This window comes from Lithobates pipiens, unplaced genomic scaffold (assembly GCF_037356315.1).
Source record: "Lithobates pipiens isolate NorthernLeopardFrog02 unplaced genomic scaffold, aLitPip1_a1.2 Scaffold_22, whole genome shotgun sequence".
In the NCBI taxonomy this organism is placed as follows: Eukaryota; Metazoa; Chordata; class Amphibia; order Anura; family Ranidae; genus Lithobates; species Lithobates pipiens.
The window spans coordinates 152,102,000-152,120,251 of NW_027507784.1; the positions used below are offsets into that span (position 1 = coordinate 152,102,000).

The 18,252-nt window shown below is 41.4% G+C and overlaps 2 protein-coding genes across 2 annotated transcripts in view; one reads left to right on the top strand and one right to left on the bottom strand.

Annotated features, from left to right (window-relative positions):
- SGO2 (shugoshin 2) overlaps window positions 1-18,252 on the bottom strand; it is an 87,207-nt gene that overhangs the window by 23,085 nt on the left and 45,870 nt on the right. The window contains exons 6-7 of the mRNA XM_077448463.1: window positions 7,431-7,621; window positions 1,475-3,760 (exon numbers count right to left, since the gene is read on the bottom strand). Coding sequence (XP_077304589.1) covers window positions 1,475-3,760; window positions 7,431-7,621 — 2,477 coding nt within the window. The remainder of the gene's footprint in view (window positions 1-1,474; window positions 3,761-7,430; window positions 7,622-18,252) is intronic.
- The window catches only part of CUNH2orf80 (chromosome unknown C2orf80 homolog), a 158,568-nt gene that overhangs the window by 8,517 nt on the left and 131,799 nt on the right, over window positions 1-18,252 (top strand). The window lies entirely within an intron of this gene.

The following is an 18,252-nucleotide window of genomic DNA, read 5'->3' on the forward strand; positions in this document are numbered from 1 at the left end:
TAAAATAAAGATTCAATCTATAAAAAAAACTATTTAAAAAAAATGCAGTAAACTTAATATCTGCAATATTTAAAAAAACAGTCCATATGTTAAGTGCTAGAAAATCACTGTGCAAACTTCTGTGCTCTGACCACCTCTTTACCAGATAGTTTAACATCCCGATACGGAGGTCAAATGGTGGTTGTGTATAAAACCATGCAGCAAAGACCCCTGGCAGCCTTGAGGATAGATGTCATCATTCCACAACACTCAGGCATCGGATCGCAGCAGCAGTTGAACCCAGGGCTTAAGCCCTTTTGGATGATGTTGCCAGAACTCCTACGGATCACAACAGTGTTATGGACCCAACTGGCATGGAGTAAAATAGAGGAGCTATAGAGCATTAACTATAAAAAGCTAAATTTAAATAAAAGGATACTCACAAAGATCATGATAAAAAGCAGAATGCATAAGTGAGAGAAAGTGTTGAGAAACAAACATACTGTTTATTTTTTGTCACATGGAATTTATAAGGTGGAATGATCATTGTATTTTCATATATTTTGCACTTTAATGTTTTAGGGTGATTCAATCGTTCGGTGTCTTAAAAAGGGACACCAAAACAATTTTTATCTAGTTTCTATCAGTTGCTGTATTCTGGCAATTATAGAGTGCTGTTGCCCATTGTAATTTTATTATGTTATGTTACACTAGGGCCCCTTTTACACAAGTGGACCGATCAGGTTTGCCTGTCAGTTATTCCAGCAACCCCAATCAGTACCTTCCATTGTCTTTTATAGAGCAGCAGATGTAAACGGACACATGTCTGTTCACAACCGCTGACCTCCAGTCCGATCCGCTAAAAACAGATGGATGGGGATGCCCATTCCCCATGCATCTAGCAGACTGGAAGGCAGTCCGGTGAAAAAAAGGACAGGTAGTCTGTTTACATTTGACTGCCCATAGAGGAGGGCAGGCTGTGTCTGCTCTGCATAAGCAGAGTAGACAGGGATCAGCCATCTGCCTGCTCAGCGGGGATGCGCATACAGATTCCCCGATGCGCAGGTGGACTATGCCAAGTGTTAAAGGGGCTTAGTGCAGAGTTCTTATTTCTAATTTAAAATGTAGAGACAAGCTGAAGCAGCAATGTAGCAAAGAATCTCGATTGAAGAAAAAAGAAACAGAACTGAAAATAAAAATGCTAGGAAAAAATTAGGTTAGACTTCCCAAAGAAAAAAAGACCATATGCGGATATAGTAGGAGGGGTTATCCTTGGCTGGCCTACAGATTTTTTGTACGACTGTTTCCAGTCTTCTTGCGGGCAGCAGTATAACACGACAGTATATGCCTTATTGTGTCCAATAATGGAGTGATTAAGTAATAGAGGAGGACAATTGTTTTATAGCACAATAGCAAATAACCTATATGCAATGTTATAAATGACCTCCCTAACCAATAACATGTTGATACAGACAACAGCCATTTCTATAGGTACCTGCTTCATTAATTTCCATGCTCTTGTTTTCAACCTTGCAATGTTGATTACGTCTAGTTTCAAAGATTTCTTGTGCAAAGCCATTGTCATTTTCATCAAGATGATCTAAATTCTTAGAAGCATTAGGTTGCTCGTTTTCCTTGGTGTCACGCTCATCAGATACAGGAGGATCAAGAAGAGGGATGTTATTCAAAGATGCATTGTACATGCAAGCAGTTTCAAGGTCAGTGGTTGATGGGAACTCTACAAAACTAGGACAATCTAGTGTTCCATCAAGAATGGATTCACTAACCATATCAAGCATAAAAGAGTCTTGTTCATTTGGGGTCACAGCATTTAGGAACTTAGTTGGCTCATTGGTGCGATTCTGTGTCACACTAACACAGCTTTCACGAACAAGTGTATCTTTATCACTTCTGACGTCATTCTGATTTGTAGTTAATATACGAGTCTTTCTTTTGTCTACTTGAGAAAAGAGATTTGATGACCTTTTATTTTGTTTTTTTTCTTTACATTTAGTTTTCATGAAACCAAAAGGTTTAGTATAGTCCACATCCAAGGAATTGCTGGCAACATTTGAATCTGTCTTTTTCGTGACACTTACATCTTTAGCTTTCGGTTGAACGTCTTTAGACTCAGCAGATGTTAAAGACGGCAAAGGATAATCAAGAGCCTTAGCACTCTCTTCTGAAACAGATATCAGACAATTTGGCTGTGGGATAACAAATGTTTCCCTCCTACAATTAATTCTATTATCTGCAGGGATGAACTCAGACAGCATGCCACTTGCCTTTGATGAATTTAAAAAATATGTTTCCCTTCTTATAGGGGGTTCTAGATTTTTCATAGTAAAACTTGAAATAGTATTGCTTATCTTGGCATTGTCCAGTTCATTGGATTTGTGGCTGCCTTGAACTTCACCTAGGTGTTCTAGATCGCTTACATTTTTAGTTATTTTACGTTTCTTTTTGGAGGTTTCCAAAACTTTTGCAGGCCTTTTGCCAAGTTTTGATTTTCTCTTAACTACTGTCTCATTTGTGTTGTGTTTTACATCGGAGCTTGGCACGTTTTCAACAGCAAAACCCAGGTCACTATTTGTATCACATAAATAGCTGGTATCAGTGGATGATTTTTCAACCGTACAGACCACTGACGTTTCGGGATCATTTTTACTAGAATACAGTTTGGTCTTACTTTCAAAAACTTTAGTCTTTTCCTTGTCCATAGGGCCTGGTAAAACATATGTACGCTCACTATAATATTGATCATTTGAAACTGCTCTGAAGTCTGCTGGAGGATTGAATTCCAAGGGTATATTTTCATCAACATTTTCAGTGAATGACTCTTGTACACTGCAACTCACTAAAGGAGTGGCTTCATTTTTACCAGAATACAGTTTAGCTTCACTTTCAAAAACGTCAAACTTATCTTTGTTTACAGGGCCTGGTAAAACGAATGTACGCCGATTATCAAACGTATCAGTTGTATCTGGTTTGAAGTCTGCTGGAGGGTTGAATTCGAAGGCTATGTTTTTATCAATATTTAAACTCAATTCAATTTTTTCTTTATTTTTAGATGACACGTTGCTTTCCTTCCCTTTACAAGAACTACTTTGCCTTGCTTTTTCATGTGCTGTCGTCTTTACCTTTCTTAAAGATGTCCCATCTTGTTTTACTGGTATATTTGTTTTGGAAGCTTTTGTTTTTCTTTTAGGCATAACCGCAACAATTGTAGCAGAGTCACTCGAAGTAATTTCCATGTCCGCTTCATACACAGTTTTCTCTTGCTCCACAGGCCTATTAACAATGGGATGCAGATAACATTCCCCTGATTGTAGCAGATCAGGCTGATGTATAGTTTCAGTATCAAGCCGTGTGTCTTGATTTTCTTTCTTTGCTTCAAAGTTTTTGCCTGGATTTAAGGAGAGTGGTGAACATGAAGTTTCCAACATGTACTTTCTCATTACAAAATCACAATGTAGGACATTATCTCCAGTTACACCTGCATGTCCTGGCTCATAAGGAAAGTTGTCATGTTTGTTGATTTCCCACTGTGTACTGGAGCAGCTCTCTCTACCAATTCCTAATGATTTCTTACTCTGATTAAAGTCTGAATTCATAGACTGTATACTCGAGAAAGATGCCGTAGACCTTTTCCTTCTCCGAGTTACAAATCCACCACTTCTACTGCTTGGCATCCGGTCTTCATCTAGAGGCAAATCCGAACTAACTTTCTTATTTAAGGAAGAATCACGGGTCATCTTTTTATTATATGATGAATGGCATTCTAAAAATAAATTTAAAGAACAAAAAAAAAAAAAAGTAGACAATTTTAGTTTTTTCATTTTTAAAACAAATTCAATAATTAAAGCCGATTAAAAGAGAATAAAACAAAACAAAACATACTTACCTAGGTGAATGCAGCAGCAATCCCCAGCAGCAATCCCCCGCCAGTGATTGCTAAGTTCTCCCAGTCACTCTGGGTAGGGAAAGGTGGCGGTCAGGCGCTAACTGGAGCACCAGGGTAGTGAGAGGAGAGAGCAGCTGACTCAGTCTCCCAGTGGCAAAGCTGAGAGGGTGAGCCGGGTGCTGGTTCAGGCAGCCGGGTTGATCCCGTCCATATGGTCGTGATCTTTCCCCAGCCTGGACCGGCCTGTGATGTCAGCTGAAAACAGGCTTTAGTGGCTAACGGCTTGTAGTTCTCGATTAACTAGTAGGGTGCTGTTGAGCGCTCTAGATAGTTAATTGATTCTTCCTGTCATTATGTAACTGCCTTCATGTACAAGCAGACAGCTTATAGACATTCTGCTGGAGCCCCGCATTGCAATGCTTTTCAGGCCCCTACCAAAAAAAATAAATAGTAAATGCGTATTTTTATACCCGCTTTAATATAAATATATAGCCAGAAAACCCTCCTCTGTGTGTCTCTGATGCGTTTTTCCTTTTTTTCTAGAGTTAAATTTTCTATCAAATATGAAAGCAATGAGAGCACTTCAGTGGTCATTTAGGGTATTTAATTAGACACAGTTCAAACAAGTCAGTGCAGCTTGGCCCAGAAGTCAAGCCCCTAGTAGCAAACAATCTCGGTAGTAGACACAGACATGGTTTGTCGTAGTGCACAGACAGGTTTTCTAGCTAATAAATAGGCATATTATAGCACTTTCTCTAAGACAGAACTATTGTTTTTATTATATAAAATGAACAATGTTGACTTTATTTGTATTAGTAACCTTACTTTTAGAAATCCTAATTGATTAAAATGTACATCATAGGACACAGGATTGTTTCTTTTTTCAAGACTACTATATTGTCCAAAGCAGTGAAAGAGAGAGGTGGGCAATGCAGCAACAAGTCCAAAACCCCTGAGCTGGCTGCAAGACATTCTGGCCAAACTGACGTACGAAGAAAATAAATATCTACTAAATAAAGCTGAGCAAATACGTGAACAGAAGACCCGGTGGCAGTCTTACAAACTGGAATAGCTGAAGCTTGATGTTGAAACGCCCAGATACACTGACACTCTTGGTAGAATGGGCCTTGACTGGAAAAGGAGGAAACCCATCCTTCATGCCAAGGCATGAGAAAAAAGTTGCTGAATCCACAGAAAATTTGAATACGGGAAAGCAGCCTGTCCCTCGCGAGGCCCTTCAGGCAGAACAGCCAGCCAATCAGACTGCCGAAACAAAGCCATTGCCTGTGCCCACACAGCATGTATCAAATAGAAACAGAAGAACCCAGGCATTTTGGATTAAGACACAAGATGGTAACACCATATCATGGTTTTGGAGGAAAGAAGCCTCAACACCAGATCTCAGTGAAGGACCATACAAGCTGAAATAATGGCTGCCAAAAAGTCCACCTTGCATGTAAGAAGCGTCAAAGGAATATCCAAAATGGGTTCAAATAGAGCACGCTGTAAAATAGACTGAACCACATTAAGATCTCACAGACATACATACAAGGCTGAAATCTGAATAATGACCGCATACAAGGCCAGAGACCACTCCAGGCCAGCAGGTTGAGGAGGAAATCTTTTGAGTCTCAATACCAGCCAAAGAAACTCTTCCAAGCGACATGGATTTAGAAGCCCATCCCCCCCCCCCACCACCTCTCTGCCTGCACTCCCTGCCCTGGCCTGCTAAGGGTGATTAGGACTTACACTGAAACAGGTAGAAATGGCCACCCAGCTACAAGGACTGTCGACAGCCAGGACACAGTTGGCCAGTGACCCACGCTCAAAGTCCCTATATAGTTGCAGGGATTAGTAACACCCTGAGGACTTGAGAACATTCTACGCATGGAGGCCAAGAATGTGAAACAAAAAAATGCTGATTGAACACCTAACATGCAGCTGGACCCACCCATAATGAACACCACCGCCACAGCAGTGGAGCCCGCAGAGGCACCAACTAATCCAGGCCACAGGGCTTTTTGAAAGCCTGATGTTTGCCAATTATGGTGGACATGCTCAAAGAGTCTTCAAGAACATGCCTTACCTGCAGGGAATCCCTACCCTGTCAGCTACTGCACTGACTACCAGGCGCCCTTGGTGACTGCTGCCTGCAGGATCTAGTGCTGACCAGCCACATTGCATGACACCACTGATCTTCCACAATGGGGGGCGGTGTATCATCTGCCTGGGCCTTTAACTTGAATAAAGCCCTTCCTTGCCCAATCAGTGAAAAAAGTTATTTCACCTGTGGGTGGCAACATAACCAAAGTAGTCATGAAGAACAAACCCTGTGTCCTGTAATTTACAAATAATAAAACCCTTCCCTCTGTAATATGAGCTTTCAGCTGCACAGTCTGCCCACAGCCACCATAGTCTGTATTCCATCTTGTCTTCAGAGCAGAAAGTGGTGGAATTGCTGAGATGAAATGGGCAGGATCTCCAAGAGTATGATGGCAGTCTTCCTCTCCATCACTGTGCATGTACCAATGTACTGCCATTATACGCTATAGATCGTTTTTTCCTTACCAAACAAATACAGCAGCTTTCTTTTTGGATTTTCCACAAAATGAAGCACAGGCTGTGACAGCTGTGGGCAGGCCACAGTGTTAAAAGCTCATGATTATAGAGCAAGAGATATATGATTTTGATGGTCTGTTATGATGCAACTCCTATACATACTTGAGTTGCATTATTATGTCACTCAGCTCCATTTGGCCAAAAGTAAATCAAGAGTGTATGCTCTGTGATGAAGCCGATATTAGCTGAAACTTCTGCAGTTTTGGGGCAATTGTATGTGGGAATGCTGTGTGCTTTGTTTTACTTTAATAAAGGTGGATGTTATCTGATGACGTTACTGTGCAGCTTCCTTCATTTCTGCCGAATATATGAAGCATGGTTGGGCTCCTGTTGGTCCACATCTGGCGTTCCAGAGGCGGGGGGTCCTTATACAGGCTTGGAACAGGGACTCTCTACATGTTTACCAAGAGCTTACATTGCACAAAGTCTACAATCCAGATATTTTCTGTTAAACCACAAGGGTTTACAACCCCCTTGAGAGTTTTAAAGGGCCTCCAAATATGACTGTAAATTTGAGGTTTTACAGAAAGGTTGTTGTAATAAATGTGTTGCAAAGACACTGTACTGCTAAAAATACTCAATTTAAATATGAACATAAAATCCAGAGCTGCTGTTTAAACTACACTACAAGTTTTTATGAACATCACATTGACCAGTGCTTGTGCTAAACAAATATTGTTAAACGGTCACCTGAAATGTATATATATATTTGCATCACCATACAAAATTAAATATAGTTTTATGGAAACACTTAATGATTAATTCATTTTGGTTGATGACACACACAACACTGTATATATTCCAGACAAATGTTTCCTGCTTTTTTTCCTCACAAGCGCTGTTCAATGTAGTTTTAATTTGTATAAAAATTTATAATGACAGTTGTACTTTATTAGCTGACTAAGATTTCTTTCAAGCATGGATTTACCTTCGGCTGTTGAAAGAGAAGGGTACATCTCAATTTCATGCTGTCCATCTGGCTTCTCTTCGTCAATACTGGAATCTGTAGATTGTGGGGTGATAAGGTGCTCGTCTTCATTCAGTGAAACTGCTGGAACATTGCTGCATTTCTGCTGCTCTGTTGAACTGGAAGGAACTCTTAATGCCATGCCTGTCAGTCTAATGTCGCAACAAAAAATTTCAAAAAATTAAGTATTTGTTCTATCACTTAATGCAAAATGAGAATCACAAACTATTCACAGTTTTTGTTTTTGAGACCACCATGTAAATCAGACATTATGGGATAGAATAGCATCTTTATTTAAAATTCATAAAAGATGTTGAAAAAAAAAAGCCCTGTGCCAGACAAAGTGAAGTCAAAAAGGTGACAAGTACACTTAAGGCCCCTTTCACACTTGTACGACTTGTCCTACAACTTGGCACTGCAAAGTCGCATGGCAAGTCGTTCCCCATGATTTCCAATGACAACCATTCATATTAGCACAACTTCAAAAGTAGCCCCTGCACTACTTTGGTCTGAATTTGATCCTACTTCAGCCCATTGAAAATCACTGAAGTCGGATCACCGTCTTAACTGTGCTCTGATGATCTTGAAGGGCAACTCCATGCTGAGCACACAGTCCGGCGGGTCAGGAAAGGGGGTGGGGACGAGTGAGCCCCCCGAACCGTACCAGGCCGCATGCCCTCAACATGGGGGGTGGGTGCTTTGGGGCGGGGGCCTTGCAACCCCCCCACCCCAAAGCAGCTTGTCCCCATGTTGATGTTCTCCCCTCTCCGGGTTTTCTAGCCCTCTCCGGTTCTTCTCTCTCTGTCCGCTGTCTTCTGCCTCTGCGGGGTCTTCACTGTCTACTCGCTCTTTTGCTGGGTCTTCTCCCTCTATTCTTCTTCCGATGTTGACTCAACGATCTCTCCCACTCTAATGCTGGGCGTGTGGCGTGCCACTACTTATATTGGCATGAGGTGGGGTCATAGAAGGTCTGCCCCTTATGACGTCTTCACCCATCATGCCCCGGGCGGTGACGTCATAAAGGGCGGGCCTCCAGATAACATCACCCGTTAATATAAGTAGTGGCACACCACGCACCCAGCATTAGAGCCGGAGAGAGTGTTGAGTCAATATCAGGAGGAGAACAGAGGAAGAAGACAACGGAGAAGACCCGGCAGAGGCAGAAGACACCGGACAGAGAGAAGAACCAGAGAGGCCTATAAGTCATCAGCAGAAAGCAGAGAAGACCCCGAGAGGGGAGAAGAAATCGGAAGCGAGTGTTTAATTTTTGACACTTTTTTTTTTCAGGTAAATGGCTAGGGGTACGATTTTTTCCGATACTCATTCACATAGGGTGGGGGCAGGATCTGGGGGCCCCCCCTTGTTAAAGGGGGCTTTCAGATTCAGATAAGCTCCCCGCCCTCAGACCCTGACAACCAACGGCCAGTGTTGTTGGGAAGAGGCACTTGTCCTCAACATGGGGACAGGGTGCTTTCGGGTGGGGGGCACAGGCCCCTCTCCCTGCTCCAAAGCACCCATCCCCCATGTTGAGGGCATGTGGCCTGGTACGGGTTCAGGATGGCGCGTCTCTATCCCCTTTCCTGACCTGCCGGGCTGTGTGCTCAGATAAGGGTCTGGTATGGATATTGGGGGGGGGGGGGGGGGCGCAGTTATTGCGGCACGGGGGTTCCCCTTAAAATTCATACCAGACCGAAGGGCCTGGTATGCTCTTGGAGGGGGAAACCATGCTTTTTTTTTTTTAGCATTGTGTGTGGAGTACCCCTAAAGACTCATACCAGACAGAGCCTGGTATTGTCGGTGGAGCAAAGTCGGATCCCTGTTCATTGAAGTCGGACGCATGTCGGACTTCAAGTCGCAGGGAAAAGTCGGATCCACAATGGTACGGCTGTCATGTCATACAAGTGTGAAAGGGGCCTAAGGCTTCAAGGCAGACTGTGCCTGTTTAAGATTATTTTTAAAAAATAAATAAAAATACCTGCAAAGTGGCTGTAAAGCCTCAAGGTTTTTGACCTTAAAAACCTTCTTTCTGTGCTGCAGTTCCCCCCAGATTCACCCCCCCCCCCCCTTTTCTTTTCTGAGCCAAAACAGCAATGTGCATGAGCTGTCTCTCTCTTCATTGGACACATTGATAGCAGCAGAATCCTATGACTCCCGTGCTGTCAATCAAATTCAGTGAGACAGGAGCATGGGGGCGGGACCGAGTCCTGCTGTCTGTGTCAATGGATGCTGCAGTAGGACCCAGGAAGCGAGCCCGCATTGTGCCCCCAGAGAAATCGGCTTTCTGCAGCTTTCCTTGGGGGCACCCAATGAAGAGGAGGGGCCTGGAGAGCAGATAAGTATTTTTATAAAAAAAGAAAAAACCCAACGGTTTACAACCCCTTTAAATGGGCAGTAACCTGCAGCTTAAACAGGGATGAAGACCTTTCCCTCTACTGCCCAGCACAAGACAGCCCTGGGTACCTGAGCAGTGAATAACTAAGCATATAAACAGAAGAAAAAACAGCGCCAATCTAAGTGCAGTATTGTTGAATCAAAGACATTTAATTTGTGAAGTTATGCACTCACACTCTACCAGAAGGTTTCAGGCACATCATGTATCTAGAGGGCATCGCAGGGCTCTCGAGGAGAAGCGGTAACTCGTTCGGCTGTATCTCTCGTCCGGTGGCGCCGGTGGTTCCCAGCGTCGCACGGCTTGGTGTAACAGCGTCAGGGAGGTCCGTTCGTCCGTTCGTTGTTATGTTGAGGGGCGCACTGCGATGACGTTTCGTTGTGGTTTACGTTGCACGCGTTCGGAGCATGCGTGCTCCTTCATCAGGCATCTGGGTACTATGTTTGGAGTGGTTTAAATAGGGAAAGGGGGCAGTTCTAATTAGTCGTTTAGGTTCCACCTTATGGGGCGGAGCTGTTCCGACCAAAGCATGGTGTTGATTGCTCATGTGTTGCAGGCTGGTTGTATGTGATTATTGTGTGTGTGTCCATCAATGTATGTGGATACAAGTTGGATAGTGTGGACAAGATGTGGGAAAAAGTGATAAGAGTTGGAACTTTTTTATTTATTTAATTGTTTTAAAAATTGTTTTAAAAAATTATGAAAATACTTGTTAAAGGTAAAAAATAGAAGTGGATTTTGCAAGAATTAAAAGAAGGTTGTTAAAAATTGAAAAAATACATAGAAAATACATATAAAGAATATATATATATATATAAAAAAGAAAGGTTTTATATATAAAAAATATATATAAAAAATATATAAAGAATCAATAAAAATAGAGGTAAAAATAAGGATAAAATTACAATAGGAATAAAAATAACAATAAAAAAACAATAAAAATAAAAATAAAAATAAAGATAAAAATAAAAATAAAAATAGAACTAGGAATAAAAATAAAACTAAAATGAAAAAGGGGCAAAAAATTGTTAATTAAATTGCTGAAGGTATATTTCTATGGTGGGTATTATGACATAACATGGTGAGAGACATGTATATTGATAGGATTTGATATTGTGAGAATTTGGTACTGTAAAATACAATAAAATGGTGTTAAAATGAGACGTGGATGTTAGAGCAGAACATACACATACATATATATATATATATATATATATACACACACACACACATATATATATATATATATATATATATACATATACACATACACATACACGTACACACACATACATACACATACATACACATACATACATACATACGCATGCACACGCACTCGTACGTGTGTGAACCCACTTATAGTGGGATCAGAAAAAGGCGCGTGGATACTGATTTGTGGAGGTGAGGGCGGGGGGGGGGAAGGGGAGGGGGGAGAAGGGGGGCGGGGGCGGCTAAGCAATTTTAAGTCTCATTAAAAAAATCTCATGGAAAAAGTGTGATGGGTAAAAATTAGACAACTGAGTTGATTTCTATGTCCTCGTTGAGGCCTCCAGGCGTGAGGGTGTCTAACGTATATATCCAAAAAGTTTCCCTCTCGCAGAGACGTTTGAAACGTTCTGCGAGGGGGAAGGATCCAGGTATCTGTTCAAGGGCCCATACTTGCATGCCCTCTGTGGACCCTTGATGGTGTTCTTTAAAGTGTCGTGGGATAGTGAGATTGGAGTCCCCTTCTACTGATCGCCGATGTTCGCCAAACCTTTTTCTTAGGGTACGAATGGTACGCCCTATATAAAGTAGATTGCAAGGGCAGCGGATTGCATATATTACAAACTCAGAGGAGCAGTTGTAGAACTCTTTTAGTTGGTATGTGTTGCCCTTTGTCGTGAAAGATTTTTGGCGGTGTTGGACAAATTTACAGGTGAGACATTTTTGTTTCTTGCATTGGTACATGCCCTTCAGGGTGAGGAATGTCCTGAGTGGCTTTGGTTTGTTATCGGTTTTTAATTTGCTCGGGGCGATAAAACTTTTTATGTTGCGTGCTCTACGATATGTTATCTTGGGGGTATCTGTTATGGAGGTTTTTAACAGAGGGTCTTCTAGAAGGATACTCCAATGGTTTTTGAAGATTTTTTCCATTTTTTTGTGTTGGGAGTGATATTGAGTAATGAATCTGGTGCTGTGAGTTTGGGAATGGACAGTCGGTTTGTTCGGTGTGGTTTCATGTGGTTGGGGTGTGACCGGGTGTGTTACTGGCTGGGTGTCCAGGAATTTGGTGAAGGCTTCATCTACTAGGGTGGGGGGATAGCCTTTGTCTTCAAATTTTCTTTTAAACAGAGTGCCCTGCTCGATATAATCTGAGTTGTGAGTACAATTTCGTTTTAAACGATTAAATTGACTCTTTGGGATATTGGTGATCCACCTTGGGTGGTGGCAACTTTGGAAGTGTAAATATGAATTTCCTGCAGTGGGTTTTATGTGGTTTCTTGCGAAGATGGTTTTATTGATATGACAGAGTTCAAGATCTAAAAAGGGTAAGGTATCTGGACTGGATTCAAAAGTGAAAGATAGGCCTAGATCATTAGCGTTACAGTGTGAGACGAAGTGGTCTATGGGTGGTCCGGTGTTGTCCCATATGATGATAATATCATCTATATAGCGACCTATGTATATAATATGCTCTGTATATGGATTGTTGTTCCAAATGTAAAGAGTTTCCCAGAAGCCCATTGTCAGGTTTGCATAGCTAGGTGCAAAATTGGCACCCATAGCTGTCCCTTGGGTTTGTAAGTAGAATTTTTTATTGAAGGAGAAGTAGTTGTGGGTGAGGCAGAACTTTGTGGAATCTAAGATAAACTCTGCTTGTGCAGTTTTTAGGGATGGGTCTAGGGCTAAGAAGTGTTTTACTGCCTGAAGGCCAACAGCATGGGGAATTGAAGTATAGAGGGAATTGACATCTAAGGACACCCATTGGTAGGTGGGCTCCCAGGAGTAGGTTTTTAGGATCTCTAGTAGGTGTGTACCATCTCGTATGTAAGTTTGGAGATTCTGTGCCAGTGGTTGCAGGAAATGGTCAATGTAGATAGAAAAGGGGCTGGTTATACTTTCCATTGCGGCAACAATTGGTCTCCCCGGGGGATTCTCTGAATTTTTATGTATTTTGGGAAGGTGATAGAAATAGGGAGTGTTATAATATGTTTTGGATAGAAAGGAAGCTTCTGCTTTTGTAATAATATTATCTCTAAGGGCTCGTTTTATGAGTGCTTCAGCTTCTATAGAGAAGAGGGGGAGCGGGTCACTTTTTAAGGGCTTGTATGTGTTGTTATCGGAGAGTAGTCTGTTGGCCTCATTTAGATAGTCTTCCGAATTCTGGATTACTATGCCACCTCCTTTGTCTGCTGTTTTGATGACAATAGAGTTATTTTTTGCTAGACTTTGGAGAGCCCGGGCTTCTTGTGGGGTGAGGTTGTTCCTGTGGTGATGTAGGGGGGAGGGGGGTGGCCTTAATTTACAAAGTCGTTTGATATCTGCATACACAACCTGGTAGAAACTTTGTATGTAAGGGCCTTTTGCCTGGCTGGGGTTGAAGATGGATTTTGGCCTAAGAGAAGTGTGTTTTATTGGGGGGGAATCTGGTTGATAATAAATGCAAGAAGTGTCTGAGAGACTAATGGTGGTGACGGCGGGGTCTTCATTCATATTGTATAATTCTTCCAAAATGGCTAGGCAGGGATCATCTTGGTATATATTTTTTGTACATAAAGGAGAGGTATTGTACATACTGGGTATTGTGGTATTGTTGGGATTTTCCTTATTGGATTTGATATTGAAAAAGCGTTTCACTGTGAGATTACGTATAAATTTGTTTAGATCCACAAATAAAGTGAAAGGGTTGGGCTGGCTGGTGGGTGCGAAGTTGAGTCCTTTATTAAGTAGAGAGATTTCATCTGGGACCAGGGTATGTGAAGAAAGGTTGTAGATTTTTATAGTTTGGCAAACTTTTCTTTGGGTTTTGTTTCTTCTCCCCCCTCTTCTGCCTCTTCTAGTTTTCTTTTTTGTGCAGGTTGAGGGGTTAGGACTAAAAAAGACTGGTCGTCTGTCTGTGTGGGAAACTCGAGAGGGCAATTTTGGACTATTTGTGAATAGGTTTTATATTGACCCATTGGAATGTTAGTATCATGTGTGCTTTGGAGAGACTGTTTTACAGGAACATCCGGAGTGGTTGTATTGGAGGTAGCCTGATTACTCTTGTGTCCTGGAGGGGTATTATCACCTCTATTGGTATTATTTTTATTACTATTTTTGTGTTGGTTGGGGGTGTTTGTTGGTTTGTTATTAATTGCACTGTCAATAGGAGTAGTGGTATATTTTCTATTTTGTAGGGTTTCTATATTTCTTTTTGGTTTTCTATACCGTTTAGGTTTTGGTTGTGAGGTGTGGGGGCTGTTCTCCCTTATGGGTTCTGGATTGTAGGACGATATGTGTTGTGTTGGTTGGTTGGTGTGTTTTGAGTATGGATGTTGGGAGGGATATTGGGAGCGAAGTATAGGAGGGTGGTGGGTTTTGAAGGGCCGAAAGGACGGTGGAAATTGGATCTGCATTAGAGGCACTGGAGCAGAGTTATTGGTTTTCCATTGGAAGACCCTTTTGTTGTTGTAGTCATCCACATCTCGTCTCATTTTTTGGAGTTTTGCCTTAATTAGTTTATCTTCATCTAATTTTGTTTTTTTCTTTAGTAGATCTAGCCATGTGCTGGGAAGGTTTGGTGTCTCCTTAGTGAGGTTTAGTATCTGATTTTTTAGTTTTTCTGAAAGAGACGTGCTTTTGAGGTCACGCTGTTTCAAAATGATGTTTATCCATTTTTGGGAACAAAATTCAGAGATATGTTCCCATTCGGTTTGGAGATCGGGTGAGAGGAAGGCACATCTAGTTTTTATTCTGAGGCCCCTCGGGGTAATTTTGGAGGAAAGGTAGTTTTCAAGAAAAAACTTGTCCCATTTTTGGTGATTAAGTGTTATGATTGAATCCTCAATTTTTCTAAATAGTGTGCATAATTTCATATATACATTCTCTCCTATTTTGAAATGTGCCTTGAAAAAGTCTTTTGGGAATTGCGAAAATAATTCATCTAAAAAAACGTATTTGGAATGCTCTACTGATTGAAGCATGTCCATTTTTTTTTTTTTTTTTTTCTACAATGGACATGCTTCAATCAGTAGAGCATTCCAAATACGTTTTTTTAGATGAATTATTTTCGCAATTCCCAAAAGACTTTTTCAAGGCACATTTCAAAATAGGAGAGAATGTATATATGAAATTATGCACACTATTTAGAAAAATTGAGGATTCAATCATAACACTTAATCACCAAAAATGGGACAAGTTTTTTCTTGAAAACTACCTTTCCTCCAAAATTACCCCGAGGGGCCTCAGAATAAAAACTAGATGTGCCTTCCTCTCACCCGATCTCCAAACCGAATGGGAACATATCTCTGAATTTTGTTCCCAAAAATGGATAAACATCATTTTGAAACAGCGTGACCTCAAAAGCACGTCTCTTTCAGAAAAACTAAAAAATCAGATACTAAACCTCACTAAGGAGACACCAAACCTTCCCAGCACATGGCTAGATCTACTAAAGAAAAAAACAAAATTAGATGAAGATAAACTAATTAAGGCAAAACTCCAAAAAATGAGACGAGATGTGGATGACTACAACAACAAAAGGGTCTTCCAATGGAAAACCAATAACTCTGCTCCAGTGCCTCTAATGCAGATCCAATTTCCACCGTCCTTTCGGCCCTTCAAAACCCACCACCCTCCTATACTTCGCTCCCAATATCCCTCCCAACATCCATACTCAAAACACACCAACCAACCAACACAACACATATCGTCCTACAATCCAGAACCCATAAGGGAGAACAGCCCCCACACCTCACAACCAAAACCTAAACGGTATAGAAAACCAAAAAGAAATATAGAAACCCTACAAAATAGAAAATATACCACTACTCCTATTGACAGTGCAATTAATAACAAACCAACAAACACCCCCAACCAACACAAAAATAGTAATAAAAATAATACCAATAGAGGTGATAATACCCCTCCAGGACACAAGAGTAATCAGGCTACCTCCAATACAACCACTCCGGATGTTCCTGTAAAACAGTCTCTCCAAAGCACACATGATACTAACATTCCAATGGGTCAATATAAAACCTATTCACAAATAGTCCAAAATTGCCCTCTCGAGTTTCCCACACAGACAGACGACCAGTCTTTTTTAGTCCTAACCCCTCAACCTGCACAAAAAAGAAAACTAGAAGAGGCAGAAGAGGGGGGAGAAGAAACAAAACCCAAAGAAAAGTTTGCCAAACTATAAAAATCTACAACCTTTCTTCACATACCCTGGTCCCAGATGAAATCTCTCTACTTAATAAAGGACTCAACTTCGCACCCACCAGCCAGCCCAACCCTTTCACTTTATTTGTGGATCTAAACAAATTTATACGTAATCTCACAGTGAAACGCTTTTTCAATATCAAATCCAATAAGGAAAATCCCAACAATACCACAATACCCAGTATGTACAATACCTCTCCTTTATGTACAAAAAATATATACCAAGATGATCCCTGCCTAGCCATTTTGGAAGAATTATACAATATGAATGAAGACCCCGCCGTCACCACCATTAGTCTCTCAGACACTTCTTGCATTTATTATCAACCAGATTCCCCCCCAATAAAACACACTTCTCTTAGGCCAAAATCCATCTTCAACCCCAGCCAGGCAAAAGGCCCTTACATACAAAGTTTCTACCAGGTTGTGTATGCAGATATCAAACGACTTTGTAAATTAAGGCCACCCCCCTCCCCCCTGCATCACCACAGGAACAACCTCACCCCACAAGAAGCCCGGGCTCTCCAAAGTCTAGCAAAAAATAACTCTATTGTCATCAAAACAGCAGACAAAGGAGGTGGCATAGTAATCCAGAATTCGGAAGACTATCTAAATGAGGCCAACAGACTACTCTCCGATAACAACACATACAAGCCCTTAAAAAGTGACCCGCTCCCCCTCTTCTCTATAGAAGCTGAAGCACTCATAAAACGAGCCCTTAGAGATAATATTATTACAAAAGCAGAAGCTTCCTTTCTATCCAAAACATATTATAACACTCCCTATTTCTATCACCTTCCCAAAATACATAAAAATTCAGAGAATCCCCCGGGGAGACCAATTGTTGCCGCAATGGAAAGTATAACCAGCCCCTTTTCTATCTACATTGACCATTTCCTGCAACCACTGGCACAGAATCTCCAAACTTACATACGAGATGGTACACACCTACTAGAGATCCTAAAAACCTACTCCTGGGAGCCCACCTACCAATGGGTGTCCTTAGATGTCAATTCCCTCTATACTTCAATTCCCCATGCTGTTGGCCTTCAGGCAGTAAAACACTTCTTAGCCCTAGACCCATCCCTAAAAACTGCACAAGCAGAGTTTATCTTAGATTCCACAAAGTTCTGCCTCACCCACAACTACTTCTCCTTCAATAAAAAATTCTACTTACAAACCCAAGGGACAGCTATGGGTGCCAATTTTGCACCTAGCTATGCAAACCTGACAATGGGCTTCTGGGAAACTCTTTACATTTGGAACAACAATCCATATACAGAGCATATTATATACATAGGTCGCTATATAGATGATATTATCATCATATGGGACAACACCGGACCACCCATAGACCACTTCGTCTCACACTGTAACGCTAATGATCTAGGCCTATCTTTCACTTTTGAATCCAGTCCAGATACCTTACCCTTTTTAGATCTTGAACTCTGTCATATCAATAAAACCATCTTCGCAAGAAACCACATAAAACCCACTGCAGGAAATTCATATTTACACTTCCAAAGTTGCCACCACCCAAGGTGGATCACCAATATCCCAAAGAGTCAATTTAATCGTTTAAAACGAAATTGTACTCACAACTCAGATTATATCGAGCAGGGCACTCTGTTTAAAAGAAAATTTGAAGACAAAGGCTATCCCCCCACCCTAGTAGATGAAGCCTTCACCAAATTCCTGGACACCCAGCCAGTAACACACCCGGTCACACCCCAACCACATGAAACCACACCGAACAAACCGACTGTCCATTCCCAAACTCACAGCACCAGATTCATTACTCAATATCACTCCCAACACAAAAAAATGGAAAAAATCTTCAAAAACCATTGGAGTATCCTTCTAGAAGACCCTCTGTTAAAAACCTCCATAACAGATACCCCCAAGATAACATATCGTAGAGCACGCAACATAAAAAGTTTTATCGCCCCGAGCAAATTAAAAACCGATAACAAACCAAAGCCACTC